Source organism: Staurois parvus, unplaced genomic scaffold, assembly GCF_062004578.1.
Source record: "Staurois parvus isolate SC_StPar_1 unplaced genomic scaffold, SC_StPar_1.0 ptg000058l, whole genome shotgun sequence".
NCBI lineage: Eukaryota > Metazoa > Chordata > Amphibia > Anura > Ranidae > Staurois > Staurois parvus.
In genome coordinates this window covers 15209655-15231773 of record NW_028317854.1, presented here as the reverse complement: position 1 = coordinate 15231773, position 22119 = coordinate 15209655, and the positions used below count along the sequence as shown (strand labels likewise).

General features: G+C 42.7%; 1 protein-coding gene across 1 annotated transcript in view; it reads right to left on the bottom strand.

Moving 5' to 3' along the window:
* Positions 1 to 21905, bottom strand: part of CFI (complement factor I) — an 86753-nt gene extending 64848 nt beyond the window's left edge. Inside the window, exon 1 of the mRNA XM_089668516.1 lies at positions 21769 to 21905. Within this exon, the coding sequence (XP_089524642.1) occupies positions 21769 to 21867 (99 nt within the window). The 5' untranslated portion in view covers positions 21868 to 21905. The remainder of the gene's footprint in view (positions 1 to 21768) is intronic.
* Between the last annotated feature and the right edge of the window lie 214 nt (positions 21906 to 22119).

The following is a 22119-nucleotide window of genomic DNA, read 5'->3' as shown; positions in this document are numbered from 1 at the left end:
TTTTTTTTTTTTTACACAAAGTTGTCACTTTAATGATATATTGCTCATGCATGCCATGGGTATATGAGGAATAATACCCCAAAACACATTCTTCTACTTCTCCCGAGTATGGGGATACCACATGTGAAAGACTTTTTGGCAGCCTAGCTACATACAAGCCCCCAAAATCCAATGACCACCTCCAGGCTTACAAAAAAGGCATATTTCCTCATATCACTTCCCCACTACCTATCACAGTTTCAGAGGCCCTAAAATGCCAGGATAGCACAAACACCCCCCCCAAATGACCCCTTCATGGAAAGTAGACACCCCAAGGAATTTGATAAGAGGCATGGTGAGTATTTTACAGATATAATTTTTGTCACAGGGTTTTGAAAAAGAAAAAAATCTTTTTTTTTGTTTTCTTTCTTTTTCCAAAAACTTGTGGCAACAAATTAGATCTGCAAAACACTCCCCATGCCTCTTAGCAAATACCTTGGAGTGTCTACTTTCCAAAAAGGTGTCATTTGGGGGGGTTGCTTCTACTATTCTGGCATTTCAGGGCCAACATTAGGAGCTTATGCCACACATCACCCACACTTGAAGGCCAAGCCTTTTCTGACACTTTTTGTTCGCATGAAAAAACAGTTTTTTTGCTACAAAATTACTTTGAACCCCCAAACATTATATATTTTTTTAAAGCAGAGACCCTAGAGAATAAAATGGCGGGTGTTGAAATTTTTTTACGACATACAGTATGTGCGCAGTGATTTTTAAAATTCAAATCTTTTGGGAAAAATAAACTTTTTAGAATTTTAATCCACACGCGCAGGGGGCAAGAGTGCTTTTTTTCAGTTATTTTGATTTTTTTTTATTATTTTTACACTGTCCCTTTCATTTTTTTTAATCACTTTTAATGCTATCACAGGGAATGCAAATATCCCCTATAACTTCAATGGGCATTGTCATATATTCTTTTTTGAGAAATCTGGGGTCTGTCAGACTCTAGATATCTCCTCTGCCCTTACATTATTTAATCTAACCAAGATCGGTGTGATCAGACGCTTTCCCAATTTAAAAAATGGTGCTTTTTATATCCTGTGAAACTGAAGTGATGAAATGCTCGTAGCGTCTGATTTCTTAGACTATAGAGATGACTGGAGCCATTCTGGTCTCTGAGCAGCTCTATGGTCAGCCAGTGGAACCTCCGGCTGCATTATCGGATTCCCCTGTGGAACAGGAGAGCCCAAGATAACTGTGGAAGGCAGCAGGAGGATGGGGGGGATGTTCCTTCCCACTGCTCATAAAAACAATTCAGCATCTAACTGGCCACTAGGATTGTTTTTGCATGAAAGCCGACCACCAGCTGAAAAAAAAGATACTAGAATGATGCCTGTAGCTGCAGGCATCATCCCGGTATAACCACTCATAGCTGGTCCTTGTTAGGCATATATGTAACAGCAGAGAACACGGGCATACAATGAATTTGCTCTGTGGATTAATATGGGTGCAATTCATTTTTTTGTAATGCCCATGTTAAGGGTTAGGCCCAAAAAAGTTTTAAATTCAGAAACCGTGATATGTTTCCATGCGAATTGTCTGGCAAGAGCTGAATTTGGGTGGGCGTTGATGTATTGTTATGCGTATAAGTTGCCTTGGCCCACAATCAATTGATACAAATCTTCCATGAAAAACAGTGGAGGGGCTAAATGCTAGTGCTGGCAGCCAACCAGGTCGATCCTGCTAACTTTATTTTGGACACTATACAAAGGGGGCACTAGTATAGTTCTGTACGTGATCAATATATTGATCTGTACTTACACTATACTAGTAATGGCGGTGATCAGCGACCTATAGCGTGAGTGCGATAGTGTGCGGGCAATCTAATGCTAGCTGACCCTGGCTGGGGGAGACGCTTACTGAACCTGATGCTATCTGATGTCGCTAATGGCAGGAATACAATGATCAGTGAAAAATTCTATATACTGATACTGTACTAATGGCACTGACTGGGTGACGGGGTAATCAAAGGGTTAATAGGGGTAATAAAAGGGTTAATAGGGGCAATCAAAGGGTTAAATGTGCTAATCTAATGCATGTGTGTTAAATGTAGTGGTGCTTTTACTCAGTGCCGCGTTCTCTCTTCTCTCCCTGGACCAACGGGTGGGGGGGGTTGTGGGGGGCGCAGGTGGGTTCACATCCCAAAATAGGAAGGGATGCATGAGTACGTCGCTTTGCCAAGAGCTGCTGCTCGCCTGCAAAATGCGGGTAAACGGTTGGCATGTAGTTAGTAGTTAAAAAAAAAACACTATTCCTCCCACTGACACCAATGATGAGGCACTATTCCTCCCACACTGACACTAATGACAGGGCACTATTCCTCCCACTGACACCAATGATGGGGCACTATTCCTCCCACTGACACCAATGATGGAGCTCTATTCCTCCAACTGACACCAATGATGGGGCACTATTCCTCCCACTGTCACCAATGATGGGGCTGTATTCCTCCCACTGACACCAATGATGGGACACTATTCCTCCCACTGACACCAGTGATGGGGCACTATTCCTTCCACTGACACCAATGCTGGGGCACTATTCCTCCCACTGACACCAATGATGGGGCACTATTCCTCCCACTGACACCAATGATGGAGCTCTATTCCTCCAACTGACACCAATGATGGGGCACTATTCCTCCCACTGTCACCAATGATGGGGCTGTATTCCTCCCACTGACACCAATGATGGGACACTATTCCTCCCACTGACACCAGTGATGGGGCACTATTCCTTCCACTGACACCAATGCTGGGGCACTATTCCTCCCATTGACACCAGTGATGGGGCACTATTCTTCCACTGACACCAATGATGGGGCACTATTCCTCCAAATGACACAGATAATGGAATACAATAAGAGGTGGAGCTCTAACAGGAAGAGGTGGAGCCTACAGATGAAGGGGTTGGGTTTACAGATGAAGGGGTGGATCTTAAACAGGAAGAGGTGGGACAAATTTAGATGCGTGGGGTGCCCGATTTTAGTCTTGCCTAGGGCAGCACAAAAGCAAAATACACCACTGATTAGGCCAGCTTCTGTTGAATGGTCCTGCTGGACAAAAGCACTCAATCAGCGCTGATCAGTGTATTCTAACAAGGGGGTTCCCACAGTCAGAATACAATAGAACAGAGGAGGAGATTCCTGCAGTCACATTATTTGAAAGGTTGCAAGAATCTTTGCGTTTTTTTTCTGTTCAACCCACTAGTTAATGGAAAAAACTCACTATTTTTTTATGTTTATGAAATTTCAGATTATTATTATTATACACAATTTATATTGTGCCAAAAGTTTCTACTTTACAATATGTAGACACTGTTTTTTGGGCTAAATTTCCTGTGAGCTTGTAGGCAGGTGCAGTTTGTTTTCTCCACTGCATGTGGCGCTCAAATCGAGTTGCACCTCAGCCTGGTGAGGAAGTCCAAGAGAAACAATGTTTCTCTATGGTTTCCTGGGTCAATGGAGCAGCGTCCCGGTTGGCTACAATGTGCCCATGTGACCCTTGGTGGCCATCTTGGGTCAGCAGGGTCTTTTTGAGTTCCTGCCCTTGGGTTTTGTGCGCTTCTGGCATGTGGCTAATGTAGAGAGAGACACCACTTGTTAGGGAAAGTAACTAGCGGTAGGGAAAGGTTCCTGATGAGGAGGGGAAGATTAGGGACTCGCTATCCTAAAAAAGAGCTTCCCTCTTAGGACTGGACTGGCCAGGCCGTGCTTTACCCTCTGAAACAGACACTGTCGGTACCTCTTCTCTACATCTGACTTCATTGGACTGTGCGTTATTTTCCTAGGGGTGCTCTTCCGCCTGGGTGTTTGTATCATTGGCATTCTGTTTAATACAGTTCCAAAAAGTTCCATGTTTTACTGCAACTGGACTCCAGTTGTTTACTGCCCGCACCACGCTGCACCTACCCACAAGCTGCTTATCAACAAAAATTGGCAAAGCCAAAGACAGATATCATCAGTGCAGGTTTCTTTTTAAAAATACATTGACTGTAGTCTGCATTTTTTCCTTACGTGGAACCTCAGAAGTGCTAATAATACACTTTTGATAGGCATAGACAGTTTTGTGGCTCTTACTCCCTGTTTATCGCTAATTGAGGTGTCCTAGTTTAGGAGCAAGGAAAATATGTTTATCTAGGATTGCAGTAACTTATTACTAAACCCTGACCACTGAATGTGTATATAGCTAAATAAATATTTAACTCAATTTCTCAAGAATTCTATGTCACATACACTGTAAATGCTCATGTTGTTACTGCAGTTTTTACATAGTGAAGTATTTTAATTAAAGTTTATCTAAAGCCAAAACTTTTTTCCTCAGTTTTGGGTAGTCAGGAACAATAACCTGTTAGGTTTTTTTATTCACATTAGGAGATTTCTGTTAGGCCAGGTTCACCCAATTGCATTCAAGTATTGCATTTTAAAGCTATATTAAACTGAAAAACAAAATATTATATATTACAGCTTACCAGTCATTAGATGTGGTGGCTGCATTCATTTTATTTTTGTTTAGTCTTTTTCTCTTGGTTTTCACCTGGTTAATGGGCCAGTAACAGATCCCCCATATTACAGTGCCCCCTTACTCTGAAGGAAGGAGCAGCAGAGACACCTTTGGGCAGCAGAATTGTTAATCTAGGAGGAAGGGAGTTATAGCTACACTAGCAGATTTAGATACACTAAACAAATTGAGGAAACACTACATATAACACTTTTTAGGCAGTTAGAACAGTTTTTTCTCTTTTGGGATAAAGGTTTTGTATACAGTATATTACTAAAAGCTGATCATTGTAAGCACTCTAGTCATTGGTAAATGGTTTGTCTCAACCCTCTAACTGATATATCTGCAGGACAGCTTGTTTTGTTGAAAAACATCAGACTTACTAGCCAGATCACCAGGCGAAAATAAAAGAAAAAAAGCCTAAAGACCCGTTCACAGTAGAATGCGATGTGGGAAACCACATTCAGAAAGCACTGTCCTTGTGATCTGCAGTTGGTGTCAGTGCAATGTTAATGACACCCCAAATGCAGATCGCAAATGCAGAGCGTTTGCCCGCACCGGATCACATGGTACAAAAGTGCCATGCAATCTGGTTGTTGTGCATTTACGAAAGTGCATGCATTACTTTTGGTGCAATGCGGTGCGATTTCAGTCCATGCAGAGTAAATGGACTGAAATCAAACTGCATAGAAGTGTATATGAATCGCACAGTAATGTGCTGTGTGTTCCTGTGCAATTCCTAGTGTGAGTTGGCCCTAAAACAGAAACCTCATGCAACTATCACATCTAACAATTGGTAAGCTGCAACATTATACATGTTTTCCTTTGGGTATATTACCACTTTAAGGCTTTAAGCACATGGGGATATTTGCCCATGCAGCATAAAGACAATGTGTATTTTTGGTGCCTGGATTGTCCTGGAGCTGCATGCAGCCATCCATACACATGAATGGATGAAGGCAACTTCATCCAGCTATTTGTCCCTGTTTACGTAAAGAAGTGTATGCACACAGATGGAATGCCCCAAATCCAGGTAGTGTGCGTCTGGAATAGTACATCTATGCACATAAGCTACTTTATGCAAATAGCAAAATATAGGGACGTACAGCCATTTTCACCTATTTATGACCATCGGCAGGTGTATGCAGCTCTGTGAGCACCAGAAATATGCAATGCGTTGATGTGCAAAAAGCCTTATGCGAGTTAGGTACTTTGGTGCTCTGTGGTACTGTTGATTCTGGAAGACACCCCAATACACTAAGACAGTGGTCTCCAAACTGTGGCTTGGGGGTTGGAGGCGGCCCTTTGCTTGCCTTTATCTGGCCCTTGGGGCACCTTTCGTCCCACTGAAGCAAGAGACATTAATCCCACTGACACCAACAATGGGGCATAATTTCTGTTACGCCAACAATGGGGAATTGTTCCTCCCACTAACACCAACAATGGGGCATTATTTCTAACATTTATACCAACAATAGGGCACTATTTGTTCCACTGACACCAATGATGGTGCACTATTTCTCCCATTGATAACAACAATAGTGCACTGTTCGTTCCACTGACACCAACGATGGTGCACTATTCCTCAGCTAATGCCAAAGATGCAATTTTTGCTCCTCCAGACGCCACGACAATGGCCGCAGTCCACCCCCTGAAGTCTGAAGGACAGTAAACTGGCCCTTTGTTTAGAAAATTTGGAGACCCCTGTACTAAGTCAATGCATCTGCACCACAGCACACTGTAACATTGCTTAAAAAAAGAGTCAGATGCTGCTCTGGCAGTGCTGGAAGTCTGCGCAGCAGACAATTGTGAGAGGGTAAATTTCCCCAGTGGTGACACAACCAACAACTAACAAGGCTGCTATTCCTTCCCCACTCTACCAAAAACTACAAAAACAAAAAGTATTGCTTTTAGATATACTTTAAAGTGTGTCTAAACCTAAAAGCAAAAAAGTTATATATTACAGCTTACCAAACCTTAGATGTGGTAGCTGCATTTATTTTCTTTTTTAGCCTTTTTTCATTTATCTTCCCCAGTTGATACGCCCAGTAAGTCTGTTATTTTTCCGTTTTCTTTAACAAATGAAGCTGTCCAGAAAAATCAGTAGTTGAGGAAAATAATGTAAAGTGGTTGTAAACCCTTACATATACAGTATCTCACAGAAGTGAGTACACCCCAGGGGCGGACTGACCATTCGAGCACTCGGCACTGCCCGAGGGCCCGGGGTCAGTAGGGGGCCCCATAAAATGCCCCTGGTACCTTCTTTTTTTTTTTTTGTTTAGGCTTTTTTGGGTGTGCTTTGAGTGTGGGCAAGGACAAAGGGGCCCCATGATCCCCTATTGCCCGGGGGCCCCAAGAGTTGTCAGTCCGCCCCTGGTACACCCCTCACATTTTTGTAAATATTTTATTCTATCTTTTCATGTGACAACACTGAAGAAATGACACTTTGCTACAATGTAAAGTAGTGAGTGTACAGCTTGTATAACTGTAAATTTGCTGTCCTCTCAAAATAACTCAACACACAGCCATTAATGTCTAAACCGCTGGCAACAAAAGGGAGTACACCCCTAAGTGAAAATGTCCAAATTGGGCCCAATTAGCCATCTTCCCTCCCTGGTGTCATGTGACTCGTTAGTGATACAAGGTCTCAGGTGTGAATGGGGAGCAGGTGTGTTAAATTTGGTGTTATCGCTCTCACTCTCTCATACTGGTCACTGGAAGTTCAACATGGCACCTCATGGCAAAGAACTATTTGAGGATCTGAAAAAAGAATTGTTGCTCTACATAAAGATGGCCTAGGCTATAAGAAGATTGCCAAGACCCTGAAACTGAGCTGCAGCATGATGGCCAAGACCATACAGCGGTTTAACAGGACAGGTTCCAGTCAGAACAGGCCTCGCCATAGTTGACCAAAGAAGTTGAGTGCACATGCTCAGCATCATATCCAGAGGTTTTCTTTGGGAAATAGATGTATGAGTGCTGCCAGCATTGCTGCAGAGGTTGAAGGGGTGGGGGTTCAGCCTGTCAGTGCTCAGACCATACGGCGCACACCGCATCAAATTGGTCTGCATGGCTGTCATCCCAGAAGGAAGCCTCTTCTAAAGATGATACACAAGAAAGCCCACAAACAGTTTGCTGAAGACAAGCAGACTAAGGACATGGATTACTGGAACCATGTCCTGTGGTCTGTTGAGACCAAGATAAACTTATTTGGCTTAGATGGTATCAAGCGTGTGGCGGAAACCAGGTGAGGAGTACAAAGGCAAGTGTGTCTTGCCTACAGTCAAGTATGGTGGTGGAGTGTCATGGTCTGGGGCTGCATGAGTGCTGCCGGCACTGGGGAGCTACAGTTCATTGAGGGGACCATGAATGCCATCATGTACATACTGTGACATACTGAAGCAGAGCATGATCCCCTCCCTTCAGAGACTAGGCCGCAGGGCAGTATTCCAACATGATAATGACCCCAAACATACCTCCAAGACGACCAATGCCTTGCTAAAGAAGCTGAGGGTAAATGTGATGGACTGACCAAGCTTGTCTCCAGACCTATACCCTATTGAGCATCTGTGGGTCATCCTCAAACGGAAGGTGAAGGAGCGCAAGGTCTCTAATATCCACCAGCTCCCAGATGTCATCATGGACTCCAGTGGCAACCTGTGAAGCTCTGCTGAACTCCATGCCCAAGAGCTGGAAAATAATGATGGCCATACAAAATATTGACCTTTGAAGCTCTGCTGAACTCCATGCCTTAAGGCAGAGCTGGAAAATAATGGTGGCCACACAAAATATTGACACTTCGGGCCCAATTTGAACATTTTCACTTAGGGGTGTATTCCCTTTTGTTGCCAGCGGTTTAGACATTAATGGCTGTGTGTTGAGTTATTTTGACGGGACAGCAAATTTACACTGTTATACAAGCTGTACACTCACTACTTTACATTATAGCAAAGTGTCATTTCTTCAGTGTTGTCACATGAAAAAATATAATAAAATATTTACAAAAATGTGAGGGGTGTACTCACTTCTGGGAGATACTGTACCTAGTGAAGTGAGTGACTGGCCTCAGGTGATACACAAAGATGAAGCAAATCATCCTAAATCACCCACACCGACGGGAACACCCTGGACCCCGTTTTCTCCCATCTCTGCACCCTCCACAACCTCACAAACACCCCTTTCCCTCTCTCTGGCCACAACCTCATTACGTTCTCCATCTCCCCGTCCTCTAACACCTCCCCCCCCAAACGTCAAACCAGCAACAGACGTAACCTCTGCAACCTGAACCCGGCCCCACTCCACTCTGCAGCTGACCGTCTGTACGACATTATCCTTTCACTGTCATGCCCTGACCTGGCCGCTACTGCGTATAATGACTCACTGCCAGCTGCCTTAGACTCATTAGCACCCCTAACCACACGTAGCATTAGACCCCGACCACTTCAACCCTGGCAGAACGACCACACTAAAAATCTTAAATGACGCAGTCGCACGCTGGAACAATTATGGCGCAAAACCAAATCCCCTCGAGCGTTCTCCCTCTACAAATCCGCCTTCCTCACCTACTCCTCCTCCCTCCATGCCGCCAAACAAGCCTACTTCGTAACCCTCATCAACACCCTTTCCACCTGTCCTTGCTGGCTCTTCTCCACTTTCAACTCCCTACTCTCTTCCCCCCACCCCCACCCAGTACCTCACTCATCGCCCACAAGATTGCCAATCACTTCCAAAATAAGATTGACGCAATCCGTTAAGGACATCGCCAATGCTCAATCTACCTCCCCACCTAGCCGCCCTCCCACTATAACCCCATCAACTCTCCCCTCCTCTGACCTCGCAACCGCCCTACCCCCCACCACATCTAACGTCCCGCACACTATAACCTTCCCAACACTCCGCTCCTTCAGCCCTCCTACCACTGAGGAGGTCACTAAAGTCTTCTCAGAAGCCCGCCTCACCACTTGCCTCCTTGACCCTGTCCCCACACAACTCCTCCGGTCACCCTCCTCTTCCATCCTACGCTCCCTCAACCACATCTTCAATCTCTCCCTCTCTACTGGCGCATTCCCCTCCCCCTAAAGCACGCGCACATCACCCCCATACTCAAAAACCCCTCCATGGACTCCACCTACCTGAACAACCTTAGACCCATCTCCCTGCTGCCATTTACTTCCAAGCTCCTTGAGCGCTTAGTCTACAATCGCCTAAGCGCCCACCTCACTGACAACAACCTCCTCGATCCCCTACAGTCTGGCTTCCGTCCCCGAAACTGCCTTACTCAAACTCAACAAAGACCTGCTAACCGCCAAAGCTAATGGCCACTACTCAGTCCTCTTACTCCTCGACCTCTCCGCGGCCTTCGACACAGTCAACCACCCCCTCCTCCTTAATAAACTACACTCCCTCAGCATCAGAGACTCCGTTCTCTCCTGGCTCTCCTCCTATCTATCCCAACGCTCCTTCAGCGTTACCTATAACGCTACCACCTCCCCCTCTCTCCCCCTCTCTGTTGGGGTCCCCCAAGGCTCTGTCCTCAGGCCCCTTCTCTTCTCCATCTACACCTCCTCCCTCGGCAAACTGATACACTCCCACGGCTTCTACTATCACCTCTATGCAGATGACACGCAAATTTACCTCTCCACCCCTCAACTCACCCTTCAGTCTCCGCCCGTATCACCCACCTACTGAACGACATATCAGACTGGATGTCACTCCATTTCCTCAAATTGAACCTTTCCAAAACCAAGCTCCTGATTTTCCCCCAGCCCGTGCCCCCCCCCCTTTCCATCATGACCAACAACGCCACCATCAGTCCCACCCCACAAGCCAAAGTCCTAGGTGTCACTCTAGACTCAAACCTGTCCTTCAAACCCCATGTCCAATCGTTGGCAAACTCATGCAGGCTCCACCTCCGCAACATCTCCAAAATACATTCGTTCCTAACCCCAGACACTACTAAACTACTCGTTCAGTCCCTTATTATCTCATGTCTGGACTACTGAAACTCCCTTCTCACTGGCCTACCTCATCGCAGACTATCCCCGCTTCAGTCTATCCTGAACTCAGCGGCCTGACTCATCCACCTTACCAACCGCTCCGCTTCTGCCGCCCCCCTCTGTCATTCCCTCCACTGGCTCCTGATTGCCCAACGCATTAAATTCAAACTACTAACACAGACATACAAAGCCATTCATAATGCTGCCCCAAACTACCTCACCGACCTGATACTCAAATACCACCCTACCCGTAATCTTCGCTCCTCACAAGACCTCCTACTTTCTAGCTCCCTGGTCTCCACCTCCCACGCCCGACTTGAAGGACTTCTCCAGGACTTCCCCCATCCTCTGGAACTCACTACCCCAATCCATCAGACTGTCACCTACCCTCCTCACCTTTAGGCGCACCCTGAAAACCCATCTCTTCAGGGAAGCCTACCCCACCCTCACCTAACAGCTGATCTCCTCCACTCCTCCCACCACTCCATCCCCCACAGCCACTTCCTCCTGTACCACTCTCCCCTCCCTCCTAGATTGTAAGCTCGAAAGAGCAGGGCCCTCAAACCCCTCGTGTATTGTTTTGTTACTGTATTGTCTCATGTACTGTCCCCCACTATAATATACAGCGCTGAGCAAACCTTTTAGCTCTATATAAATACTGTATAATAATAATAATAATAATACATAAGTTGTAGCTGTTTATCTGCAGCAATTTGTTCTGTGCATCTATTCAACTTCCAGAATATACACAGGACCTCTCAGCTTTGAAAAGCAGTGGTGGGAGGAACTGAAGTTCACCCAGCACACAGGAACAGCGCTGAGGCTGTCAATCACAAGCTGTGTGTCAGTAAACCTGTCCAAAGTGACTCATGCAGAAAGCAGAGGAATGAGACAACAGACAGAGGTGGCACTTAGTGCTCTGGATTACGTAAAGTAAACAATATAGAGGTATATTCTTTGTGCATATTTCATGTCTGAGGTTTGCAATCACTTTAACACTAGTGATGGGCTGAACACCCCCCTGTTCAGTTTGCAGTCGAACATTTTAACATAACGAAAGTTCGACCGTGAACTTCCAACAGAGCGGACAATTCACTAAATGGTATCTTACCGTATCTGAGTATGCGGTAAGATACTGCACAGCTACTAAAAACATTCTTTATCGATTCAGCTGTCAGCAGGATTCTCCGCTGACAACTGAATGTAAAAAGAATTACTGGCATTGCCCGGCAATTAAACTTTTTTTTTAAAACGCTTGGGGTCCCACCCCCAGAATCCATGCCAGACCCTTATCTGAGCATGCAGCCCGGCAGGTCAGGAAAAGGAAGGGATGAGCGAGTGCCCCCCCCTCCTGAACCATACCAGGCCACATGCCCTCAACATGGGGGGTGCTTTGGGGCCCCCCAAAGCACCTTGTCCCCATGTTGATGGGGACAAGGACCTCTTCCCCACAACCGTGGCTAGTGGTTGTGGGGGTCTGCGGGCGGAGGGCTTATCGGAATCTGAAAGCCCCCTTAAAAAGTGGGCCCTCAGATGCTGCACACCCATGTGAATAAGTATGGGGTACATGGTACTGCTACCCATTCTCAAAAAAAAAGCTGACAGCTGCACCGGGATGTCACTTCTTAAATAGTGTGATGATGTCACAAGGGGGTGGGATCATCCCCGACCCCCTTGTTGTGTCAGGTGCATTGCTTTGGCCAATCACAATGCACTGTCAGGGCACAGTGCATTATAGGGCATGGCGGGCGAACAGCCTGCCGAACACCCTTGCCGTTTTTGTGTTCTCCAAACGCACGATTTGACCGTTGTTCAAGTTAAACTAAATTTCAACTCAAACTTACAGCCCATCAGTGTTAAACACTGATAGGGATGCTTACAATGGTCAGTTATAAATTCAATAATGTAAAGCCTTTAACCCAAAAGGAAAAAAGAACTGTTGCTGTGACTGCTTAAAAACTGTATGGCTTTATTTGTTAGTCAAGTCCATCTAAACCTGCCAGTGCATACAATACTACCCTCACCCAAGATTGACAATGCTGCTGTCCAAAATTGACTCTATTGTTCATAGAGTGGAGCCACCCCAAGACAAGAAGTCTTTTACTGACCTGATCACAAAGTGAAAATAGGGGGAAAAAGCATAAAAAAGAAAACTATTGCGTCCACCACATCTAAGGATTGGTAAATTGCACTACATTACAAGTTTATTTTTGGGTTTAGATACACTTTAAAGATATTCTCTGGTCACTCATGAGAATTTGCTCGAAAAATGATGCAAAGCTGGTTAACTTGCTGAGTGGCTCCAGTTTTCACCTTGACATTCCAGGGCCATCTGCTAGCATTCCTTTAGCTATATGTACAATTATTTGCCAAAAAATACAGGTCAGTGTGTTTATTGGTTTAAGCACCACCCGTTCTCAGCACATATTAAGGAAAAACTCTACTAAAGCCAGCCATACAGTGAAGGAAATAAGTAATAAGTAATTTGATCCCCTGCTGATTTTGAATGTTTGCCCACTCACAAAGAAATAACCAGTCTAAAAATTGAATGGTAGGTGTATTGTAACACTGAGAGACAGAATAGCAACAAAAAATTCAAAAGAAATGCAAGTCTAACAAATTATGCACTGATTTGCATGAGCGAAATAAGTATTTGATCCCCTTCACAAACATAACTTAGTACTTGGTGGCAAATCCCTTGTTGCCAATCACAGAAGACAGATCCTCTCCAAGTCGTTAAAGTTTGGTGGCTGACATTTGGCAACTCGAACTTTCAGCTCCCTCCACAGATTTTGAGTTGGATTAAGGTCTGGAGACTGGCTAGGCCACTCCAGGACCTTAATGTGCTTCTTCTTGAGCCACTCCTTTGTTGCCTTGGCCATGTGTTTTGGGTCATTGTCGTGCTGGAACACCCATCCACGAGCCATTTTTAATGCCCTGGCTGAGGGAAGAAGGTTCTCACCCAAGATTTGACGGTACATTACCCCATCCATCGTCTCTTTGATGCGGTGCAGTTGTTCTGTCCCCTTAGCAGAAAAACACTCCCAAAGCAGAATGTTTCCACCACCATGTTTGACAGTTGGGATGGTGTTCTTGGGGTCATAGGAAGCATTCCTCCTCCTCCAAACACGGCGAGTTGAGTTGATGCCAAAGAGCTCGATTTTGGTCTGATCTGACCACAACACTTTCAACCAGTCCTCCTCTGCATCATTCAGATGTTCAGTGGCAAACTTCAGATGGACCTGGACATGTGCTTTTTTGAGCAGAGGGACATTTCGGGCACTGCAGGATTTCAATCCTTGTCGGCGTAGTGTGTTACCAATTGTTTTCTTGGTGACTGTAGTTCCAGCTGCCTGGAGATCATTGATAAGATCCTCACGTGTAGTTCTGGGATGATTCCTCACTGTTCTCATGATCATTGACACTCCACGAGGTGAGATCTTGCATGGTGCACCAGACCTAGGGAGACTAACAGTTGTTTTGTGTTTCTTCCATTTGCAAATGATTGCACCAACTGTTGTCACCTTCTCACCAAGCTGCTTGGCGATAGTTTTGTAGCCTAGTCCAGCCTTGTGTAGGTCTACAATCTTGTCCCTGACATCCTTGGACAGCTTTTTGGTCTTTGCCATGGTGGAGAGTTTGGAATCTGATTGGTCCTGTGGACAGGTGTCTTTTATACAGGTAACAAAATTAGATTAGCAGCACTCCCTTTAAGAGACTGCTTTTAATCTCAGCTTCTTACCTGTATGAAAGACACTTGGTAGCCAGAAATTCTGCTGAATGATAGGGGATCAAATACTTATTTCCCTCATGAACATGCAAATCAGTGCATAATTTGTTAGACATGCATTTCTGCTGAATTTTTTGTTGCTATTCTGTCTTTCAGTGTTACAATACACCTACCATTCGATTTTTAGATTGATAATTTCTTTGTCAGTGGGCAAACATTCAAAATCAGCAGGGGATCAAATACTTATTTCCTTCACTGTAGATGAGTCGAAACCAAACTTTCTATCGATCAAAAAATGAAAATAGCTCATACGATTGTGCCATCATTTTGTGTTGTTTTTCTAAAAAAAAACTCAGCATGTTGGATCAGGCACTTTTGATTGTGGCACAAAAATCGCATGTCGCAGCTGGCACACTAATGATGTGAAAAATGAATGATTCAACAATCGATAAAGACTGCATCAGGTTTTTAACTCATCTATGGCCGGCTTAAGCAGTATTTAGAGTTAAACTGCCTACACATGTCAGAATTTTGAAATAATGTCAGTCTTACTCACACACACCCCACAGCATCATGTGAGAAGAAGATGATAAAGCCACATAAGAAGGCTGTAAAACATGGCTCAGACCAAGGGCTCGTTCACACCATAGTGCAGAGATGTGACTTTTTCTGCACCCGTTCTGCAAAGGCAGAACAAAATCCATTGTTCTCTATGTTACCTGTTCGCACCACAACACTAGTATCATCTGCTGATTTTTTTCTGTGCAGAAATCTGCAACGTGTATAAAACTAATTGAAGCACGCATGAAAACTGAAGTAAACTGATATCTTTGCAAGTGAAATCTGTGGGTCAGTTTCCATCAGTTGTTCTGCAGGTATGGTGTAAACATGCCCTTAGAGTTTTATTTCATATAATTCTGAGTGACTTCAATACTATTAAAATATTAGAGGGACATTTCTTTTTTATGAATATGTTTATGGCAGTATATTAGAGACATTTGGTAAGGGCCTTAGATAAGTTTCCCTTTCGGGCCTTTTTGGCATATTTTCAGGCATGAGAGTATCCCCACTGATGCTGGAAGTCTTTTCCCCAACAAGTGGGAGATGAAGGCAGGAATTATTGTGAGTGGTTAAATAATCTTTGTAAAGTGCTATGGAAAAAGTGTCAGTGCTATGTAAAGTGTACAAATAATTATACAGTCCATTTAAGAAGCATCAGGCTAGGTCAAGATTTCCAGCAATGAGATTATTCAGCAGCATTGGCATCTCTACTGCTACTGTAACTAGCCATAAGATACTCTAATTACAAGGGCAAACTCCAAACTGATTTCTGCTTATGAAGAATACCAATGAAATGGATGACCTGCTTTATACATTTATTGGCTCTTTGCCACAATCATTACAAAACTGTGTTAATGTGTCACAATTAAAAAAAATAAAATGCATGTAGAAATGTAGGATCCAGATGCAAGAGTTTGACACCCTCTAAATCTTGGAATGGGTTAGATTTCAGAACTACGTAGAGATATTTCATCAGCTGATTCAGAAAGAAATATATAAAATCGGCAGATAATTAAAGCCACCGGCATTCTACCCAAAATATTCTAACTTTATTTCCAGCAGCACAATGGACACAGTTGGACCTGAAATCTGGACCTGTTTAATGTTTCAAATTAAGACTTTGAGTAAGTTTACTCAACCTTTTGATCCCAGAAGAACCCTTGAAATAATTTTCAGGTTCCTGGGAACCTCTACTAAGGTTAATTTTGGGGGCTGTTGGGAAAATGCCCTTTAAATCAGTGGTCAATGGGAAGAATACAGTGGTGGCCAGAATGCCATCCTTACAGATAGCTAAAAATATCATTTCTGTCATAGTACTGGCTTTGCCAAGTGACATTAGACCTGGAACTGTTCAGGTACCTCCAGATGAGAAGTCAGTAAAGTGGGGTACGTGCTATGAGAAAATTGGAAAAATTGCATATGAGGACCAATCATTCAATTTTCGTATAGTGTGTACACAGCTTTCGACATCCATTTCAGACTTTCCAAATGAAAATTTCAAAAGGGACAAACTCCAAAATTTTCTCGTATCTGAACAGAACTAACACTTTTCGGTTGCTGTTTTTGTATGGTTTTCGTATAAGAAAAATCAGATACAAAAGACTGTGCATGATCAGAAACAATAAACAAAAATAACAAAACCTTTGTTCGAGAATTCTCGTACAATTAGTACCATCCTTGGTTTCGACTTGCTGTGAAACATTGAGGAAAATCGGACGATTGTTCGCCTGATTTTCTTATAGTGTGTACTGCTTTAGACACAGCTCAAAGAATCCTTAGTAAAGTACAATGCCAAACTTCACTTAAAGAGTTTTTATTGTGTGCAGAATTACATTTTATCAGTTGTCACAGAGGGATCATTATTAAAGGGAAAAGATAACTACTTAATTCCAGTAAACAAATGTGTGTGTTACGCAATGAAATATCTGTGCTAATTTAATCCACAACAACCTCTCTCTTCCAGTCAATTACGTAAAGCTCCTATCTTGATTTGTTTCACAATCCCAGAATGTATTTCTCAACAGCATTTCAGTTCATTGTTGAATATGCCACCTGAGAACGACAGCCATTTTCAGTATGAATGTTCAACTTCTAAGTAGATTTCATGAAAATTTTGTTTTAGATAATATACCTATACATAAACTAAGATTAATGTTGTGGGGCCATTGGCAACAGAATGAAATGCACTAAAACACACATGTGTTCGTGCATTGAGGTGGGCTGCGTCAGGCAGTCCATTCAAGATGAATGGGCTGCTATGCGCCTCAATGCACTAAAAAATTTGCATTGAGGAAGTGCGTTACCGTGCGTTCCAGTATTGTGCACATTTACTACATGTTGCCACAATGCGATTGGTGTTAATGGGATAAGAATAATAAAAGAACCTACTGGGTACCGCGAAAACCTCCTTCAACATTTTAGGTAATGAAAATTCCTACAAAGTCCTTTTAGATGGTACCTCATACCCTCTAGAATCTCTAAGTACGTACCTCAGTATTCACCATTATGCTTCCAAGTTTCTGGTGAGGAGGGTACAATGCTTCATATTTGGTAGATACAATCAGGTCCATAAATATTGGGACATCAACACAATTCTAACATTTTTGGCTCTATACACCACCACAATGGATTTGAAATGAAACAAACAAGACGTGCTTTAACTGCAGACTGTCAGCTTTAATTTGAGGGTATTTACATCCAAATCAGGTGAACGGTGTAGGAATTACAACAGTTTGCATATGTGCCTCCCACTTGTTAAGGGACCAAAAGTAATAGGACAGAATAATAATCATAAATCAAACTTTCACTTTTTAATACTTGGTTGTAAATCCTTTGCAGTCAATTACAGCCTGAAGTCTGGAACGCATAGACATCACCAGACGTTGGGTTTCATCCCTGGTGATGCTCTGCCAGGCCTCTACTGCAACTGTCTTCAGTTCCTGCTTGTTCTTGGGGCATTTTCCCTTCAGTTTTGTCTTCAGCAAGTGAAATGCATGCTCAATCGGATTCAGGTCAGGTGATTGACTTTGCCATTGCATAACATTCCACTTATTTCCCTTAAAAAACTCTTTGGTTGCTTTTGCAGTATGCTTTGGGTCATTATCCATCTGCACTGTGAAGCAGCGTCCAATGAGTTCTGAAGCATTTGGCTGAATATGAGCAGATATTATTGCCCGAAACACTTCAGAATTCATCCTGCTGCTTTTGTCAGCAGTCACATCATCAATAAATACAAGAGAACCAGTTCCAGTGGCAGCCATACAGGCCCACGCCATGACACTACCACCTCCATGCTTCACTGATGAGGTGGTATTCTTAGGATCATGAGCAGTTCCTTTCCTTCTCCATACTCTTCTCTTCCCATCACTCTGGGACAAGTTGATCTTGGTCTCATCTGTCCATAGGATGTTGTTCCAGAACTGTGAAGGCTTTTTTAAATGTCATTTGGCAAACTCTAATCTGGCCTTCCTGTTTTTGAGGCTCACCAATGGTTTACATCTTGTGGTGAACCCTCTGTATTTACTCTGGTGAAGTCTTCTCTTGATTGTTGACTTTGATACACATACACCTACCTCCTGGAGAGTGTTCTTGATCTGGCCAACTGTTGTGAAGGGTGTTTTCTTCACCAGGGAAAGAATTCTTCGGTCATCCACCACAGTTGTTTTCCGTGGTCTTCCGGGTCTTTTGGTGTTGCTGAGCTCACCGGTGCGTTCCTTCTTTTTAAGAATGTTTCGAACATTTGTTTTGGCCACGCCTAATGTTTTTGTTATCTCTCTGATGGGTTTGTTTTGTTTTTTCAGCCTAATGATGGATTGCTTCACTGATAGTGACAGCTCTTTGGATCTCATCTTGAGAGTTGACAGCAACAGATTCCAAATGCAAATAGCACACTTGAAATGAACTCTGGACCTTTTATCTGCTCATTGTAATTGGGATAATGAGGGAATAACACACACCTGGCCATGGAACAGCTGAGAAGCCAATTGTCCCATTACTTTTGGTCCCTTAACAAGTGGGAGGCACATAAGCAAACTGTTGTAATTCCTACACCATTCACCTGCTTTGGGTGTAAATACCCTGAAATTAAAGCTGACAGTCTGCAGTTAAAGCACATCTTGTTCGTTTCATTTCAAATCCATTGTGGTGGTGTATAGAGCCAAAAATGTTAGAATTCTGTCGATGTCCCAATATTTATGGACCTGACTGTATGTCGAAATGTTGGGAAGCTTTGGATCAGGGTCTATACCCTAATATATAATACTGGGCTATAATCTGCACAAGGACTGGGTAGAGGCTTTACTCAATACACCCCCAGCTGATGTTCCACATGCCTCAGAAAGATTGATAACATTTATTTGCAATTCTACCAAGCAAATGATTTAACATTCATGGAAATCTCCTTACTAAGAGTTTTTTCACCTTTCCCCTCCTGGTCTGTATAATGATGGCTTGTTATCTGTTAACTAATTTGACTTGTATTTTACAGTAATGACATACCCATACTATGATGCATAATTTTGCTATGTGAGAACATGCCTTGAGGCCTTTTTTCTTTGCTTTTTCTTTTGTATTTGCAATGAAAAACTAATAAAAATAATTAAACAAGAAAAAAGGAACACTACAGAGAGGGCAGTTTTATTTATTGTGTGCAGTATTGGGGTTCTGTTCTACCACTGGCAGCAGTTTTATGTGAATATTTTTGTATATAAAATCAAATGTTTCTTAGGGCCAGTTCACACCAAGAGTTGCACAGGAACCTGATCATGTTCCTGTGCAATTCCTGTGCAGTTTGAGTGCAGTGTGTTTTTAGCCCATTCATTTGAATAGGCTGAAATTGCACCGGACCACACCAAAAGTAGTGCATGCACAGCGTTAAAAAACACACTGCAACAGAATTGCATGGTACTTCTGTACCATGCGATCCGGTGCAGGCAAACGTACTGTGTGTCATTAACTTAACATTTACACCCATTGCAGATCACAACTGCAGTGAGCTTTGAACACAGGGCAGGAAATATGCATGGAACAAGCCCTTAAAAGGAGTTCACTGGGTAACAATAGAGCACAGTAAGTCCCATATATACCAATGAAATATAAAAGGTGCAGCACTAAAGTAATGAATGAATCAAATGAAATACTTCTAAAACATGTGCATATACAAATAATAAGGTGAATAGAAGCAGCAATAGAACGAATAGCAGCAATATTAAAAGGCAGACACAGTGAGGCGCTCTGATCTATTTTCTGGACTTTTTTAGAACTATTGTTTATCGCAGTTGTGTCATTTGATATATGTTCACTATCAATCACTATTCATTTCATATCACCCAACGCTGACCACTCAGTGTCACGTATACCATCACCACACTTATCAGTATATTATTTATTGCTATTTTATTAATTCATGAACTTTCACACTTTAGACTGGTAGCACTGATCAGAGCGCCTCACTGTGTCTGCCTTTCAATATTGCTGCTATTCGTTCTATTGCTGCTTCTATTCACCTTATTATTTATTTATGTATATGCACATGTTTTAGAAGTATTTCATTGGATTCATTCATTACTTTAGTGCTGCACCTTTTATATTTCATTCACTAGTGAGAATACCAAGGGCGGTTCTTTTGTGCCAGCAGCTTATACCTTTCTACACACCCATAGCGCTCACTGCCATTCCATATACATTCTCCTATATACCAATGTTCAAGTTGCTAACTTTCGAAGAGGCGAACATGTGCTCTCATGTCCAATCATGTAAAGCTGGGTACACACACCCAGCAGGATGAACGAAAAAAACCTGACAGATCGTCGTACCAACACAAGCAATTTATGTGCTGCGATATTCTCCTGCTGTGCCTTTGTGTTCTGACCTACCAGAACACATTGCTCAGCGCTAGCAGCCATTGTCTGCAAGCTCTGATCTTTGTTGGACTTACAAAGAAATTGGACTTACGAACGCATTCTCAGAACAGAACTCGTTCATAAGTAGGGGACTTACTGTACTTGCAAAAACATACTATTATATTATAAATACACAAATATCATGACACAAAGCTTCATGTTCATATACAATAATAAATAAGGTGAAGCTATGTTCTTTTTAAATACCCAATCATATGAAAACAGGAACTTTGCTCATTCATATTTGGGTGATTGAAGTGAACAGATTCAATTCACCTCTATTGTTTTAGTAAGTAATTGCAATGACTAGAGCATATCAGTTTTGGGAAATATGATTACTAGGACTCTATAAACCTCATTACAATATTCTAAACAGTCTAATCCCTAGCAGGTACCTCGGGCGCAAATACTGCCCTCCTGAACCTTATTCATACCCTTAATATATTTAAAGAATAAGTTCATCTTAATGAACATGTTACACCCTTATTTAGGGTGTATAACATGTATAGCAACCTCCTCCTTGATAGTAGGAAGGAGATCCTCTCCATGCATCCGCTGTCAGATTTCAAAAACTGTGTGGCTTTGCATACATTATCATCATAGTCCTGATATATCCTAGAACCTTTTTGTTTTTGTATTTTAATATATAGTATATGCCAATAAACAAGCAAATACATAAACCACCTTATTAATCTGGTTATCTTTGATCATCTAAACTAAAAATTTCTACTACATTTATCTGAATAAACAGAATTTATCAATCTTCATTTTATGCCCTCTCTGGTGGCACTAAACAGCCAATCCTTGGCCAAGCATCCCCTTGAGCCATCAGATATGGCCATTGTTATGCCCTATACATATCAGCTATGTGAGGAGTTTTAATCTTGTATTGCATGCTGGTCTTAGATCGATGGGCATGGTAATAATTCTAGTTTACACATATAATAGATATACAATTACTTACAATGTAGAGTAAGCATATTATGATTAAAATAGTTTTTTCAATCAGGTGATTTGCTACTTGTAAGATAAGCTGTTCTTACCTTTGCAATACAAAAACCAACTAGGCTTACAAGCAACCACACAAGGGTTGATGTCTTCATTGTGATGACTCCCCCGAGGTTCTGAGCCCTTGTCAACATGAAGCCTCAATTTCTAGAGAATTTAGGCAGAATCAGCTATCAATCTTTAACCACTAATCCAACAAGTTTAAAAAGGTTTGTTTGTAGAACTCTGCATGTGCAACCTGGAATCTGAACTCTATAGCTGTAGAAAGCCAATCCAGTCAAGGTAATTCTAATGCTAATCCAGTAAACAAAGAACTGGTACAAAGACAATAGTTTACTTTTTAACAGTCATCACATTTTCCATTCAACTATTTCCTTCTAAGAGTT